This window comes from Aptenodytes forsteri, unplaced genomic scaffold, assembly GCF_000699145.1.
Source record: "Aptenodytes forsteri isolate BGI_AS27 unplaced genomic scaffold, ASM69914v1 Scaffold227, whole genome shotgun sequence".
In the NCBI taxonomy this organism is placed as follows: domain Eukaryota; kingdom Metazoa; phylum Chordata; class Aves; order Sphenisciformes; family Spheniscidae; genus Aptenodytes; species Aptenodytes forsteri.
The window spans coordinates 663,714-680,624 of record NW_008795365.1 but is presented as its reverse complement, the minus strand read 5'-3'; the positions used below and the strand labels follow the sequence as shown (position 1 = coordinate 680,624).

The window sequence follows — 16,911 nt, the reverse complement described above, 5'->3', positions numbered from 1 at the left end:
CTTTTCAGATACTTCTTCCCCCACCTCTTGAAATGCAACAGTAATAGTACCAATGCCACACAGCAGAATTCCTTCTGACAAACTGTGTAACGAGCTAATTGTATAAGCATGGCGAGTGTGGATGCATGTCAAAAGACTGATTAGCAACAGGTCCACCATCACAAGGAGCAGAGGATATCACAGCTCCAACACCTCCTTATTCTCCTTAGCAGGCACATTCTTCCTTCCTCCCACAGAAGCACCAATTACTGCTACCATTTTTCCTGAGAAAGAAATGCTAACTAATTCTTTCATCTCCCAACTTTTGCTTGCCTGAAGACAGGCACAATGTAGGCATAAAAAACACAACAGAATGAGATTATTCCTGAATCCCATTAACTTTGTGATTTTAAGCCAAGCACTTCACTGAAAACGCTCCAGGCATGCTCTGCTGTAAGCAAGCAGCCCCAAATGCTGTTCCTACAAAGGAAGATCAGAAAACACCTTTCACCTGAACCATGTCACCTTTCCAATGAAAAGAAAATGGGATTCAGAAATGCTGTTTTGGTAGCTCATATAGCGGAAGTCCACTTGCCCCTTAATAATTTGCTCTTGAAACAGCAAGGGCTGCTAATCCTAGTCCAACTCCAGCCTGATGCCCTGAGAGACAATGAATCAAGCTATGATTGTTTTCAACACAGGAACTTCTTACACAAACAAAAGATTATTTCCCACCAAAACCAGTTTCACTGACAGTTTCTCCCATAAGCCTGACTTGTCACCCACTTCACATTCTACAACATCACACAGCCGTATATATAAATCAACCTGGACTGCATGTACAAAAGCATTCTATGTGCTAATTCCATTTGAAAAAGACCCTTTCTCTGGGACTTCAAATGTCTCAGGGAAAAAGTAATTGTGACAGCATTTTTTTCTGCCTGACTGCAGCCTATTGCTTATTTGCTCTTTCTACAGCCAAGAGTCAACCACCTTAAAACAAATATAGTTCACACAAGGACAACTCACAAGGGATTGACCTATTCTTTACTGAGGCTAATACTCACCATTGCTCTGCTCAAACCAAGTACTAGAAAAAGATACAATGAAATTGAATTTATCAGGGCAAATGGGGAAGATCTTCCTTTAAACAGACCAAGTTCTGCAGGGCAAACAATGACCATCTCCAAGATGATTACAGCCATGGATGTATGAAGCACCTAATGTATTAAGGAGCAGATCAGCATCCCACCTGTTTTGAAATTGAGTGATGCTGCCACTTACACTTTTCCACTGCAAGACACAGAAAAGGAGCATTTGCTAATGTATGCATAGATAGATGCTACAGTCACAGTATGAAAAAAATTTTCACCTGAGCTCTTGTAGTCCGCGAGGGGGCAAGCACCACCAATATTTAATCTACAAATTATAAGAACATTAAGAGTAAGGATGATAAATGAAAGCTAGTTTCCCCATCAGTACTTTAACTATATTGTTAATATTCTAGCTTAAAATATTTTAATCTTTATTATTTCTTCATTTTGTGAAGTAGGTAACAAAGTTAGTGATTTTATTGACCTTCTGTAGACTTGATTGTTTCCATTTAGTTTTAATGAACCTAAATTAAACATCTGTTTAGTCATAAGTATTTTCCCTCTCTACAAGGGAGAAAATGGTGAAATCATATTCCTACCAAGACTCAGGCACCCTTTGAGGCACACAGACATACACACATATTCACATACATACGCACATATAGAGAGTACACTCACAAATGCACCCATTGCTCACACTTAAACCATGGCACAACCTTATCTACTGCGTGCAGCTGGTTATAACATGAATGGGACTAAAATTATCTGACTTACTGACTTTCCCTCTATTTCAGCTAAAACAGCAGGTCAATGTTAAGTGAGAAGAAAAGCAGATGGGGATAGATGTTTTTAGATAGGTCCATTAACAGATATCAAAGTCCAGGATGCAGCCATAACTTCCAACCCTAATGGAAGACTGACAACACGCAGAATATTCCAGGAGAAACATCAACCTGCACTTCCTCTCTCCTCATATTCTAAGCCAAAGCACCCACTGCTACAGACATCACACCTGACCAGACAATCCTTCCCTCTGATCCAGGACAACCACTGCTAAGTCCTCTGTAGATCAAGTCTGTCCTCAGGACCTAGAACTGTACATGTCAGGGCAAGTGTCCTCATCAGCTACATAGAATCATAGAATAGTTTGGGTTGGAAGGGACCTTTAAAGGTCATCTAGTCCAACCCCCCTGCATTGAGCAGGGACATCACTAATCCTTGTGACCATAAATTCAACAGAAATGGCCTGCTCTCATCCATTTAGGTCTCACCTGCTATGAGGCAGGACATTCAGCTCAAGGCAAGCATGAGCTCCTCCTCCATTAAATGTGGCTTTGAGTCACTGTGAGTAGAGCTTTCAAGACAACACAAATAGGCTTAAAAACAGAAAAAAGTTTAGATATATTTTGTTAGTTTAGGCTTAAGAACAGACAGAATGTTGTCAATAGCACAAATGAGCAACACCACCTCTGTCTAGTTTCCACCAACTGGCACCAAACAGCAGTTAACTCACAAAACCTTTCCTCCAAAATTTAGTGAAATTGCTCAGTTAAGTGGGCCTCCTCTGCGTGAAGAGGAGCAAGGATCTAATCCAACATTAACAAACCAGAAAGATATAGCTGCCAAAGGCAAGCTGGCTTATCTCTTTTCACTGACTTGGCCATCTGAATCTCCTTTTCAAAGGAGATCAATCTCCTTATCAGTGCTGTACTGATACTAGATGTGTTTGCATTACGTTTCATTTTCAGTCCTCCTGCATGGCCACATGGAAGACTCCAAAAAGAAGGAAATGCAGGTGGCCACCACCTCACCCATGGGTTCTGGCTCAACAGTCCTGCCTCCACAACAGGCAAATAGGATGCTTTGTAACAAATTTACAGTTCACCTCGCATCCTTACTAAACTGCATGTGTGATCCAACAAGTATGTATTATGCTTTACACCTTCAGACATGTCCCCAGAAGAGAGCACGGAGATGAGCTGTTGATGTCAGTGGTCTCAAACAGTTCCAACACAATGCCAACTTCTTCTGAATTGCATCCTGCAAGACTTTCCCCAGATACATATATTAATTTAAACTTATTTACCAGTTCAGACTTTTCTACTAAAATAATCACCAAACAGAAGGACCAAGCAAGCACCATAATTGAAAACTTAGAGACTTGTCTTTCAATAGCTTTTTGCTTAACCTGCACGTAGTCAGATGTCAGAAAGCACAGTTCTCAAACTGCAAGTATGCTGCCGGTATACAGCTGGTCTCAAAAGGTAGCAGTGACTTTAATTCACAAGTTCCCATTTCTTCAGGAAAAAGGAGGTAATTTTTGAATTTGTAACACTCCCTCTCAGTTAGCAACTTCAGTACTCTAGGTATTATCACCCAAGTATTCCTCCAGCATCACTAAAGTGCAGAACCCTACAGTCAAAATATCTATATTGAAAAAACACACAACAAATATTCCTTTTATAATACATACACACTTCCATTGCCAAACCTGTCAATCCTCCAAGGATTAGTAGGGGTCATAAAAAAATGGCTTCTTTATCAGCTGAGAAGTAAACTAAACATCCAAAAGGTCTTAAGAAGGTATGATTCATGATGTCTTGTAGTTTTCTGACGTAAGCCATAGTACTCAAAACTGTATATATAAACACCAGCCATTCACACAACACTATCACTGGAGCCAGCCAACTTCATCTGATCCACAGACCAGCTGTTCAACATGCAATCCAAAGGTAATACAGATGCTTTAATGTTACCTGGACTAAATTTCATAACAAAAATCATTTGCAGTATGGCTGTAGACTGCATGACTGTGAATGGGAAGGAAAAACTTTCTTCCACAGTGAGAGTGGTCAAGCACTGACGTAAGTTGCCCAGAGAAGTTGTGTATTCTCCATCCTGGGAGATGCTCAAAACCTGACTGGACAGTCCTGGACAACTTGCTCTAGCTGACCTTGTTTGAGAGTGTCTGGGGAATGGACTAAATCTCCAGAGGTCCCTGCCAACCTCAACCATTCTGAGAGTCTGAAAAAAGAGCATGTGACAAGAACTACTCAGAGGAATACCAATGCTCTGCTGCTATGCCTGTTGCTTAAAACAAAAAATCGCAAAAGGCTTCCATAAGCATTGTTAAGAAAGAGTAAAGTTAGGGAGAGGTAAAATCAAAGACAAAAAACAAGGAGAAGTAAAATGCTGACAAGATCTCAAAGCACAGACAAGGCAGCAGGAAGCAGAAGCATAGCAAGCTTTATTCCATAATGACTTATCCTGACCATGTACATGAGCAAGTAAGATACAGAGATGTCACTTAAGGTCACACCACAAGCCATACTCAACTAGGAAGAAGCTCCTGCTGTCTGATTTTCCTTTCTCTCTACACGGAGGAGAGCCATACTCCCCCCAGGTTTTTCCTTTTGCCAAAACCAGGACATTATAACTCTTTGTTTTCAATCTGCTTCACAGGACTCTCTCTCAAAATGCAATTCCTGTTGCTTTCTTGCGTTCTGAGCATGGTTCTTGCTGTTGCGAACGCAGTAAGTACTGAAGAAACTAAACACGCATTCAATGTGGGAAATGTTAACATTGTAAACTGGAAATCACATGCTTTTAAACTAATACAGCAGCCTTAAAAATACTTATGTTTGCTACAGGCCTAAACTTATTTATGTATTACCATTCTTAAGTTATTACTGAGCCCTCAAACTTTAAAGCAAAAAATAAATTGTAAGCACTAGTAACAAGTTCATACCCAGCCCAACAACAGGGGCAATATTTTCTCCATTAGCTATTTCAGCTAACAGTATTACAGACATTGAAGATTAAGTTCCCTTTGCAGAACTATCTTTGCTTTCTAACACGAAAAGAAAAAAAAATCAAAACCAAAATGAAGTACTTGATTTTTTTTTAAAGAAATACAAGCAGGAGGAATTATACCTTAATCTAAAAGAAAATTAATTCTTTTTCTACAGGAAAGCAGCAGTGAAAGCAGCAGTGAAAGCAGCAGTGAAAGCAGCAGTGAAAGCAGCAGTGAAAGCAGCAGTGAAAGCAGCAGTGAAAGCAGCAGTGAAAGCAGCAGTGAAAGCAGCAGTGAAAGCAGCAGTGAAAGCAGCAGTGAAAGCAGCAGTGAAAGCAGCAGTGAAAGCTCCTTTTCGGACAGTATGGGGGACATTAAGTCTTTTCTTTGTAAATTAACAGAATCTCCCTAGTTCTAACATTTGTATTTAACTGGGGATTTTGGTACTGAACAGGAAGATACTAACACAGATGACTTTCTTTTCACAGCAACCAAAAAGGTTCATAAACGCTGTCAGTTGCTTCTTTAGATGCCCAGGCTGGAAGGCTGCTCTGCAGGCTTATCAAGCTCAAGTCTGAGGTAATTGAACTGTCCGGTAGTACAATGGGACATAAGACTGCAGGAAGCTGTAGCTGGCCAGGGAGCACTTCATCAGGGATATTGAGAGAGCTGCTTCTGAATGACAAACTACCATAGAAGGGAGCGGGGGAGGGACTGTGGTTTATCTTTGAAGCTTGAGGACAGTAATCCACTTTGCTTTCCTATTAGCAGACATGCATTCTATGGGGTAACTTTTTTTTTTAATAAAAAACCACTTTCTTCAGCTTGAAAAGAGGTTACGAACTTTCTCAAAATTCTGCTGCTCTTCCTTAGATATTCTTTGAGTATTTGTCTGGGTATGCCAAGCCTTGGGGATAGATGATCTCTTAGATATTTTTAAAAAGTAGTTTAGGATAAGTTAGAGACACAACACGTAGGACTGAAAAATAACGCTTGCCAACACATCTAACTTGCATTAATACACAAGCTAACATCACCCATATAAAGAAGTTGTCCATTTTCCAGAAGATTTGCCAAACGAAAAGAAATGCCACTACATTTGCTTACTTATAAACTTTCAATATTGTAATTATGCAATAAATTTCAGGACACAAGAATGCATCAAGACCTAATTAGTAAGGTTCTGAGATACGCATAAAGTAATTGCATTCTGTACAGCATACCGTCTAAGATCACACACTCCAACTGAAAATTGTCTAACCAGAAAGCTTTCCTGGAAACATGACAATCAAAAAAACATACAGCCAAGTCCACTTAGCCTGTCAAAAAAAGACTTTAACACAAGACCAGTGAGGACTGAAAAGATTCTTTACAGAAATTTTGCTTTCCAGGAATAACACACTGGCTATCGAAACAGTGGAGTTTTTCTATCTCATTGAGTATGGTACTTTCAGAATTTAAATTATTTTCTTATGTTTTCATCTTTAGTACTGTACATTATGTTAAGAGCTTCATATGTAAACAGTAACATCCAAGAAAAAAACCCCATGCTATTTTGACATGCCACAGTATAGTCACCCTTGTTCTCAGCCATGATGAGCTGCACATTCACCTCCCATGAACTGCTCTGAATGAGCAAAGGGTCTGCTCTTGTGGTCATGCTTTCAAAACCTAACTACACTGCTAGGGGCCTGCTCTGCATAATGTATTAATTGCACATTACAGTAATTAACTGCTATTAATTCTAACCTGCCATTCTCTTCTTACTCTGCAGATACCTGGAAAACTATGGATGTCTCCTACATCTCCTACTGTTACTTCCAGATAATCTTCAACTTTCTACAGCTCATTCCCACCCTTTGTCTCACCAGTGCACTGGAAACTGAGGATAACTAACAAGCAAGTCCTGTGTCACATGCCCACCTCTGAAGCCAGTGTGGGTTATAGTGCACAGCGCTCTCAAACCTTGTCTGATTGCTTATTAAGCTTGAATAAATGCTAAGCATAGAATTTCTTAGTTGTCTTCATCTTTTCTTAAGAAAAAATATACCCAGGTCATTTCAGTGATCCTGTTTCCAAAAACCAGGAGTAGAAAGGGAAGGGAACTCCTGAAGCTGGCTATGCCTTTTGTCCATTCTGAGTTTCACAGGTTCTCTCAGGTCTTGATCTGGCCCTACCAGATATTACCCAGTCTCCATACTATGCTGAGGACAGATTTATCAAAATTGTTTCTGCCTAAGCAACCACTAGATCTTACCTACAGTTTGAAGAAAGATTTTGCATAAACCAAGTCTATGGAAGCTTCTACTGCAACAGAAAGCATTCATGCTGTTTTAGTAAGACCACAGAAGAAATCAAATGTGCAGGAGGAGGTGAGCAAGGATTGAAGGAAAAATTAGTAACGCTTAGCATTACTTTTTTCTTTGAAAGGAACAACTCTACAAGATTCCCAGGGTTCCTCGCATAAACGCACATGAGTCCTCCAGATTTCATTAGCTAACTGGGAGGAAGGGGTGGTGTTGAAAAGGAACAAGCCCTAAAATCATTCGTTACTTAAGTAGGATGTGGCCGACAGTCTCAACAATGCATGAGCATGTCACAGTACTGTTACACAAGGTAATTCCAGACCATATCACCACCCTACTTCAACACATGGCTCAAAATTCATTAAGATCCCCTCCCCAGGTCTCAACCACAACTTTTAGCCGTTACTGTCACCAACTCTTGACACTATTACACAATTAACAGCATTTACCCCTTGATTAAAAACACAGGGAGAAATGTCAGCAACTGTTGTGCAGCTCTTGTTATCAGCATAAATGCCATAGAAGACCCACATCAGCCTCCTGACTGCAAGTTACTCACATTACCTAAACTGTAAAAAACCACCACAATTTACAAGATTACACTTTAAGGCTGCTCTTTCCAATGATCTTATTTATGGCACAGTCTCCCCAACAGCTGTACTGCCATAAGCAGTAGGAAGAGAGGAACCTCGAAATCCAGCTCCCAAAAATCAGTCATCAAGTTACATCCTCCAACAGTTATCTTTTTAGATAGAGGCACTGTCAAACATTCAGATGTGAATACCATCCATACTGTAAACAAGAAAGCAATTAAATGTGAAAACTAGTCTCTCAAAATAGAAAATCACTGAAAAGACATGTTAAGTGAAACGACTCAGAAAAGAAACTTCACTTTATTATGTAGCACTTAGAATTATTCAGGTTACCATCCTACAAATCTCACATCCCTTAAGGATTCATACTCCTGACAAGAAATCAGTGCAAAAATACAGAGCTAAAGCGAACAGCCTCTGAACTACAACCAGAATCCCAGCGTTGCCATGCTGTCGTGACACATGCAAATCTGCAGATATTATGAAATGGCTGCAAATAATGAAGACAAGAAAGCAAAACAAGGTAACAGCTCCACATTTATCTCATTTCACACTAGCTAAGAAATCAAAAGAAGCAATCTGAAGTCTCTGAAAAAGCCTCTATTTATCACTGCCAAGTGTTTTTGCCAGCTGAATTTCATGGAATTTTCACTGAATTTCCACTGAAAAGGACAACGTCATCTGTTTCAAAGCTGGAAAACATTCTCCCCTTGGTGTCTGTCGGTTCCTTGTTTACATCACTCACAGCACTCAGGACCAGGATCCTCACTCCAGTGGGCTCCCCGTTTCTCAGTCACAAGCTTAATGAAGTAGCTATGACTTGCATACAGCTTGAGCTTCTCACTGATGTCAACCCACTTCACTATTCCAGCATCATCACCTGCTTCCAGAGGCAAATTATCCATTGTCTCACCTGTTCACAAAACAAGAGTTAGGACATGCTATTGCATCTTCTTTCCTGCTTTTTCTTCTCACATCTGATCAGTTCCGCCCTTCCACATGGCTCCTTCACAGGCAGCAACCTTCAACTGCTTCTCAGAGAAAAAACAATTAAGTTGCTCATCAATTCTGTGCCAGAAACCTTTTTCATACTTGGACTATTTTAAGGCAAATCTGCATGGCAGAGGTGCTGTTAACTCCTTGTCACCACTCCTAGGGTACCATCAGCAGCATGACAAGTTACTAGAAATCATTATGACAACATGCACTCACTACCTCAAGTTTAGCCAATCCTCTGCCTTGATTTTTGTTTGTTTGCCTAACATTTGACTGCTTCCTTTCTCAGGTACTATTCTACAGGACAAACTGAGTTCTGAAACTTATATATGCTTATGGAAAACCAGAATAATTAAAATTTTACTAAAGGCCCCAAAATCAAAAATAGTACTTAAGGAGGGATGCAGAAAGACTTCTGAATTGCTCTCCAAAGTTTCTTGCTCTGTTTCCAAAAAGAATCCCAGGACTTCACAGACAACAACCAAAGAAATGGTTTTAAAAGTATTACAAAAAGTGTATTAGAAACAAAGACCAAAGGAACAGTATCTTCACTGTTTTTGGGGGCTGATAAATCAAGGACATGTGAAACTTCACCACTGGTATCTACCACGCAAAACACAGTGGAAATGTCACCATATGAAGTCTCTGACTTGAACAAGTCAGACACCTAACTAGACTGATTTACCTTAAAAGGTGAGAGATGAGAATCCAAGATAATAGATCGATCTAAGAACTAGCAATGTATGCCCATTCCTACTGATTTACAGAAGTAAAATAAAGTCCAACAATTACTCTGGTAGAGTAACGGATAAAAGGTCTCAGAGCAATTACAACACCAAAGCAATAAACGCAGTGAAAATCTGCCAGCAGCCAGAGGCAATGCTCCTGAAGCACACACTAGCTACTAAAGGAAAAATAACAAAAGAAACAGACTATCCTTCTACCCCACACTCATTAAAAAGGGAAATTAAACCAACTCAAGTTAAATACAGTGACAAGAAGGAACCCTTGTCCAATGTTCAATCTCCATACGAAGGCACATGGTCCATAGCTTAGAACTAGCTGACAAATGAATAATCAATCTTCAGGCAGTCTGTATGTTCCTTATTTCAAGACTGACAGAAACCAAAGGGGAACGACAACTACCTGTCATGGCTGAATATCTTAGGAGACAAGAGACCCTCACACCCATTGGTTTTAGTCCAATATTTTACACCTGACTTGCATGCTCCCCCATTTCATTGCCAATCTCAGCCCAACACACATCCCAAGTTCAAACCAACATATAGAGTAAAAGGCAACTAAAAGCACACTTGGAGATACCCACCAGTTTCATCATGATAGTTCACAGCCTCCGTCTCCATCCAGGCATTATCAGTGTTACGAGGGTCGTCCACATATCCTCTGTACACCTAAGGCCCAAAACAAACTGAAACAAGCTCAGTGTCACAACAAACAAGGTGAAATCAGTAAGATTTTTTTCTTTTCCTCCAATACATTTGCCCTTACAGAGTTTTCAATAGTCCCTTCCATTTCCTACACCATGACAACCTGAGCATCACAGCTTATTTTCATTTCAGCTACACTTTTTCAAGTTCCATACAGCTGCAAGTTACATGCATAGCTTAAGAGGCTATCACAAGAGACACAGAGCTCACCACAAAGTGTTCCTGGCTGAACAGCTTGTGGAGTTGCTTCTCCAATTCTGCTCTCTCCTCAGGCGATTTCTGCAAGGAGTTCAAGGCCTCCTCCTCAAATTCTCGCTTCAGGGTAGTGCTAATCTTCTCTCCTGGGTCCACCATCCCCTTAGAGGCGGGGGGAGGGGGAAAGAAAAACAGTGACTATCCCTCAGATTCCACTTGTTTTTACTCCCTTTTGACTGGTTCTTAGTATATTACATCCACCTGCATCATACTCTGGACATGGCAGCAACTTTACACTTAGTTGTAAAGAGCAAGCACACACATCCTTCAAAACCTCCAATGGATTAAATTGTGCCTACATTAAGCAAAAGACATGGTCAGAATTAAATATGAATACTGCCTTGCAATGCAGAAACAGCAGAAGGCATACCAGCCGATGCTTGGGCAAAGCTAGTTTAAGGAACATTTCTCCTCACCTCTGCAAAACGAGGTCATTCATCAAAAAAACATGCTTTTATCACACACATGCCAGTTATCGCATTGTTGCCTTACCAGCAGGGAAATGTCTACTGGCTCTGGAGCTTTGTTCTTACCCCTGGAATGGCCCACTCCCCACAGTCTCTCCTCTTGATAGCTACGAACTGTAAGATGTTTTTGCCAGTAACTGGATGAGCAACTTTATTGCCACTTCCATCCCTCTTCCACCTGCAGCAAACAACAAACAAGAACATGCTTTGCTGCTACTTGACACAAGGGCCTGGGAGACGAACAGCAAGGCGCCTGTGCTGTCACCTGTGCGGGGGCAAACAAAGCAGAGAAAGAACAGTCACGGGGGGACCGACGGATGCCGTCCGGCAAGATCGATCGCAACCAAGGGCAAAACACTTGAGTTTTTCACACACCTCTACCAACTGTGTTTTCCTCAGCCAAGGGGGCAGAAACCGCCCGAGAGTCACATTTCTGTAGCCACGCTGAGAGCAGCAGCTCCTTTGAGAGCTACCTCCAGCACATCCCATCAGCTGCAACGCTCACTGAGCTGCACTTATGCCTATCCACAATGAGAGGATAAGTAAGCCTTCTGCTAGAACAGAATGTACATGCAGGCTGCAACACCTCCGAACGGCTCACCCAGCACCAGCACAAGGCCACAAACATCCACCATTGCCTTCAGTAGAGAATTAAGAAGAACTACCAATAGTTAAAGCAAAAGCTATCTAAGCAAAGACAAAATAAAAACAGCATTTCTTTTACTTTCAAGGACAACTCCGTATCATTGGCAGCCTTCTGAAAAGGGGAAGAAGTAAAATGCATTAGGATGATTTTCACAATGGTTCTATCTTCAGCATGGCACTTCTTAGCCTGCACCTTTGTTAACTATGCAATCTTTTCTGAATGCTTTATTTGTGTAAAATAGCATGTACACACAGATCCTGCTGGTAAAAACACCATTAAAACAGAGCATACACTGACAAAAAAAAGAGGAGCCTAACCCCACCTCCTCCTATAATATACTAGGCCAAGTCAGTATTTCTTACAGAGCAAAAGCAGGCACGCTGCTTTTTTTTTTTGCAGTTGAGTCATTATGACAAAAAAGCCTATTCCTGCAATTTGACGTGCCTCATCTAAGGCCTTTTGGCATATTATGTATACAGTATCAAAGCATCATGTAATCCTTTCAGTTTTTACATTAGTTACTGAAGATTATTTGTATAATGTATTTCTACTGAATTACATTTCCTGGGTTGTTTTTTTTTTTAAAAATCTGTTTCCTCAGCATTTCAGAAGTGATTGCTTGTCATTAGCAGCGAGTCCTTACTCTTTTCCAGAGATGAAGACTAAAAAAATTACGAAATTAGTGTTCCACATGTCTATATATCTCTCCATTCAGATACCCATATCTGAATGGGCTTACACATACAGGAACACACACAAAAGGCCCATGAAAAGTAATAGCCTGTCCAGAGATGCACAGAAAAAGCAAAACGCATGGTTCTTTTGCTCTACTGCAGGGCACCTTTCAGTCACCTGTCCCTTACCTAGTTACAACAGGATCAGCAGCATGGTTTGGTCCCCAGCGCCCTAACAAACCTCTGCCTGTGAGGCCAGTCCTTCCCGATGGATTTCTGAAAGAAGTGGAACAGTACATTCAACATATTTACTTCCCCACATGCCAAATATGCTCCAATTAATCTAAAAAGTAGCTTTAAAGAAGCTTAAATAACAACAAAGGGAAGGATAGCAACATACATTCGGTGCCACCATATGCTTTAAAAAGCAAGAGAGACAGCGTGGTTTCCTCCTTCATCAACCTCTTTTTGTGTTTGATAGTACAGAGAAAGGAAATATACAAAATGGCTTTGTCATTTCCCAGATCTTGTGTCCTGAGATACTCCTGATCAAGTGTTACTCTCATTGTGCACACAACTTTGTCTGAAAGGTTGCAATCTGCAATCTAGTTTCCAAGACTATAGCTGCACAGAGCATTCAATTATGTACAAACAGCAGAAAGAAAAGAAAATTTTCGGTGAGATTACCCATCTGTGCTATGTCAGGATTTGTCAGTGGAAGGAAATACTCTTCCGCTCTGCCATAGCACACAAGCAGTACAAAAGCTTCAGAGCCCAACACCTGGTCAACCTGTGAAAACAATTAATTCAACAGACCCTACTATTAACAGCATTAGACCTCCTCCAACTCCAGCATCACCACAACCCTCTGTTGTGTTAGTAGTGGCTAACCTTTTAGTGCCTCTCTGCCACAACGTTCTTTCAGAAAGAACTCTCTGGCCCTGAGGTATCATTTTTCCTGTCTCTAGGGGAGACTATCTTGATTTTGTTCTAGCAGGTACCATGTATCAAAACTGATAGACCTGTAAGAGCTCTGAAACTACAACAGTGAAATGAATATGCAAACAAAAAAAACACTCACCGGGGCCTCCCATTTTCAACCACATACAAGCCATTCAGACTCCTCCTCTCCACTTCTCCATCTCTCTCATTGAATTTGGGAGAAAAACCTTTATCACTGTGTGGAAAAGAATAATTCAATAGAGATAAGTTATAAAATGCAACACACTCCTCTGCCCCACAAAAGCTTGAAGGCCAACCACCAGATTGGCAACACCCATTTGACCAATGAGCAGTTTTTACCAGAACTTAAGTTGCAGGCCCTCCCTTTTCTATAGGCTGCTATGAAGTCTCAACCTTTACTGATGACAGTCTCCCTGTATTTAGTTCTGCAGACATAAGTGCGCCCCTCTAAAGTATTTAACATTGAATCTCTCTAGATTTTCATTTAGACAAAGTGTTTCAAAAGTGTTCTTGTTAAGGTTAGAGAACATAGAAGGATGTTATCCATTGATAAAACTAAAAATGATAAAACTAAAAAAGATTTTGCTAATTAAAAAAATTGAGCAGAAATTTTTATTAGATATGACTTATCAGAATTACAAGCTAATAATCACCTACTTTCAAAATTAGCTTAATGCCAATCTCCTATGTGCACCTCTGAAAACCAGCAGAGAAGCAGCTATCTGTCTACAGAAGTGTATTTCCTTTCCCAAAAGCAATTCCTCCCAAACCATCACAGGTTTCAATCTACTGACTAGCTTCTTCCACACATAATTCATTTGGGAAGTTACAGTAATACCTAAAAAATGACTCCGCATTTTCAATTATTACCAACACCTAATAAAAGATTACTTGACACTTTCCCAACTATGCCTTAGCAGAATATCAGCAGCCCTATGGAGTCTGAAGAGTAGTGTACCTTGCAATCAGCAGAATACTAAACCATTAAGAGCAAACAGAAGCACATGTTCACACAGCAATGGGAAACAAGGAAGGTAAGGCTGAAACCTCAAGTGCCATTTTCTTCTGATCTTTCTACACAGGTGTGCACACACAGGAATCACCACATTATCACAGGTTGCATTAGATGCATGCATCTAACTTTCTAGCCAAGAAGCATACAGCATTCCTTGAGAGGAAAATATATTCACAGAATCAATAAAAATGAATACACACATTCACAAAAAAAGTTAGTCATGCATTCAACCTGTCACACTTCCTGAGTCAGAGCACTCAACTCTCAAACTACAACTCTACTTTAATTCTTTTCTCATCTTGCATTCAATCCATGAACAAACAAACAAGTATATTATGAAAATGTTCTCCCAAATTCCTATGGAGAATTAGATTTTTACTTAGCTCACAACAGAGAAGAAGCACTACACAACAACGGACACAGCTGTCCATTATTCCAATTAACACTACTCTTATCTCAATCACCAGCTCAGTAAAATCACGTGTCAAAGACCTTCACAGCTAATCCAAACCATTCAGTTCTCTAACCACCATTTTTCTAGGTCTTGACTTTCACACATCACTGTAGAATCACATATCCCCTAAGCTAATGATCTTATTAACTCAGCTGATCACTACTTTCTGCTTCCACATTCACAGGAAAAAAGAGCCACAATTTCCACTCACTTGATTTGGGGATCTGCCCAATTAGGTCCAGCCAAAACAGACATCGCAGTGTACTCCACAGGATTATAATCTTTCCACTCAATCAGCCAGTCCACTTTATCTTCAGGAACTTGGCTACGCTCAACACATGATCCTGGATACGGGGAGGTGAGAGCTTTGCTGTGGTAGAACTTAACATTATAACTGTTGAACATGTTAAGAGGATGAAGATGGGACCAACAGTTTGCAGATGAGTTACTGAAAGAAAAAAAAAGAGTACCTCATTCATTAGGCTTTAACCCTATTATTTAATCCCAGATCTGCACAGTACATTATAGCAAGTGGAACAGACTACGCTTTTTCCACAAAACAGCTCTCAGTAATATATTATTGCTTCTTTCAAACATCATGCATCTGTATGCCTGGACCAACAAATCCTGAATTTTACCTCCAGCTTCTTGAAGCAGAAGAGTACTCTACTAGACACATATGAAGATTTCATAGCATGAGTGAGAAGCTGAGAACTAGAAATGCCATCCCAGACTGTGTGGAACACCGACCAGTTGTTAATCATATCCAAGGAACACCTCAAAGATATTTACCATAAATGCAGCAGGAAGGCCTGCTTCAGCATTAAATCTCCATGTTGGCATTTCATCAACAAACCAACCTACGACAGTCCTGCTCACACATCCAGTGGTAGACTAGGTAAGAGCAAGAAAGAAATATCCAAAAGCCTGAGCAACACAGCTCTACAAGTCGCTGTGACCACCAAAATGTAATTTTGTGCAATACTGAGTAGGATAACACATACCTTGTTTTTCAATTTTAAAGAAGGCTAGAACTATCAAACTAGTTAAGTTAAAAGAAGAAAATACTTGAGACCTCTAGTGATTTTATTTTGCCATGGGTTTTCAGGAGCTGAAAGACCAGTCAACAATAAAATACTTAACAGCAGATTGGGTTACAGCATCTGATCACCAGCTCTTAAAAATTCTACACAGATTTCCTTCAACACACAAAGGGGCCTTCCTGTACTCAATTGGGTTTTTTTAACTATTACAAAAATAAAGAGGATTATTCTAGATAAGAGGCTCAAAGCTCAGCAAGGGGCTATAACCTACAAGAGTACTCTAAAAGCAAGATATCTGTAAGTTCTTAGTGAAAAGCTTTTTTTTTTAAATCAATAATCACTTCCAGCATATAAGGAAATATACGTCCTCTGCAAAAATGCATCCAGGTTTTAACAACTTAACACCTGAGCAAGGTGGTGATAGGACCAATGAGTTTGAGATAAAAAAAAAAAAAGCAGCTCACACATTAAGTATTAACCCTGCTATCTGAAACCAGATAGGAATATTAGATTGTAACCAGCAGAAAAGGCCAGGCTTTTTCAAAAACAGCAGTTCCAATTCTAAACTCCTCACTCATGCTATGAAATCTTCAGGTGCATCTAGGAGAGTAGGTTCCGCTTCACACTGAAGTTGAGAATTCAATGGTCACAGTTACAGCATGCATGTGCTGTCACATTAACTGCTGAGGTGATGTTCTCAAGGGCACGATTCAACTCATGAACCACTTGAGGATCATAAAATCTTTAACAGAGAAGTGGAAAAGAGCATACTTGATAGGGTGCCAGCCTCCATACACAGGTCAATGTTTCATCACTTTTGTATTTTTCAATAGCTGCATCAGTTCAATTTTAAAGGACAGCCTAATTTTTGTTCCTGCCATGTCCAAACAGGACACCCTCAGCTACACAGCACATCCCGTGCCAAGCTCCCCCTCAGCTGGTAGGGGATGGCAAGGCAGCCCTGAGATCTTGGCCCAGCGATGAGGTGGCTGCTCCCTCGAGAACAGGGCCCTACTTCAACAGGGCCAAACGCCAGCAGAGCCACCGACTCCGACAAGCTCTGAGACTCAGGAGCAGCGGTCCCAGCCTGGTCAGAACACCGCCCAGCTTCACCATCAACAGGCCACGGTACCTGAGGGGCGGGCGGCGCTGGAGAACACAACGGGCAGGCTTGGGGGGGAGAAC

General features: G+C 40.6%; 2 protein-coding genes across 2 annotated transcripts in view; one reads left to right on the top strand and one right to left on the bottom strand.

Annotated features, from left to right (window-relative positions):
* Positions 1–5,230: 5,230 nt before the first annotated feature.
* LOC103899713 (estradiol 17-beta-dehydrogenase 11) overlaps positions 5,231–16,911 on the top strand; it is a 21,600-nt gene continuing 9,919 nt past the window's right edge. Inside the window, exons 1-2 of the mRNA XM_009280223.2 lie at positions 5,231–5,244; positions 6,043–6,046. Coding sequence (XP_009278498.2) covers positions 5,231–5,244; positions 6,043–6,046 — 18 coding nt within the window. The remainder of the gene's footprint in view (positions 5,245–6,042; positions 6,047–16,911) is intronic.
* NUDT9 (nudix hydrolase 9) lies at positions 8,054–16,899 on the bottom strand. The gene is made up of 8 exons (XM_009280225.2): positions 16,859–16,899; positions 14,895–15,131; positions 13,333–13,428; positions 12,441–12,527; positions 10,998–11,109; positions 10,420–10,566; positions 10,089–10,173; positions 8,054–8,678 (listed from the first exon to the last, which is right to left on the bottom strand). Exons 2-8 carry the CDS (start codon positions 15,086–15,088, stop codon positions 8,503–8,505), a joined length of 897 nt encoding a protein of 298 aa, XP_009278500.1. The 5' UTR covers positions 15,089–15,131; positions 16,859–16,899; the 3' UTR covers positions 8,054–8,502.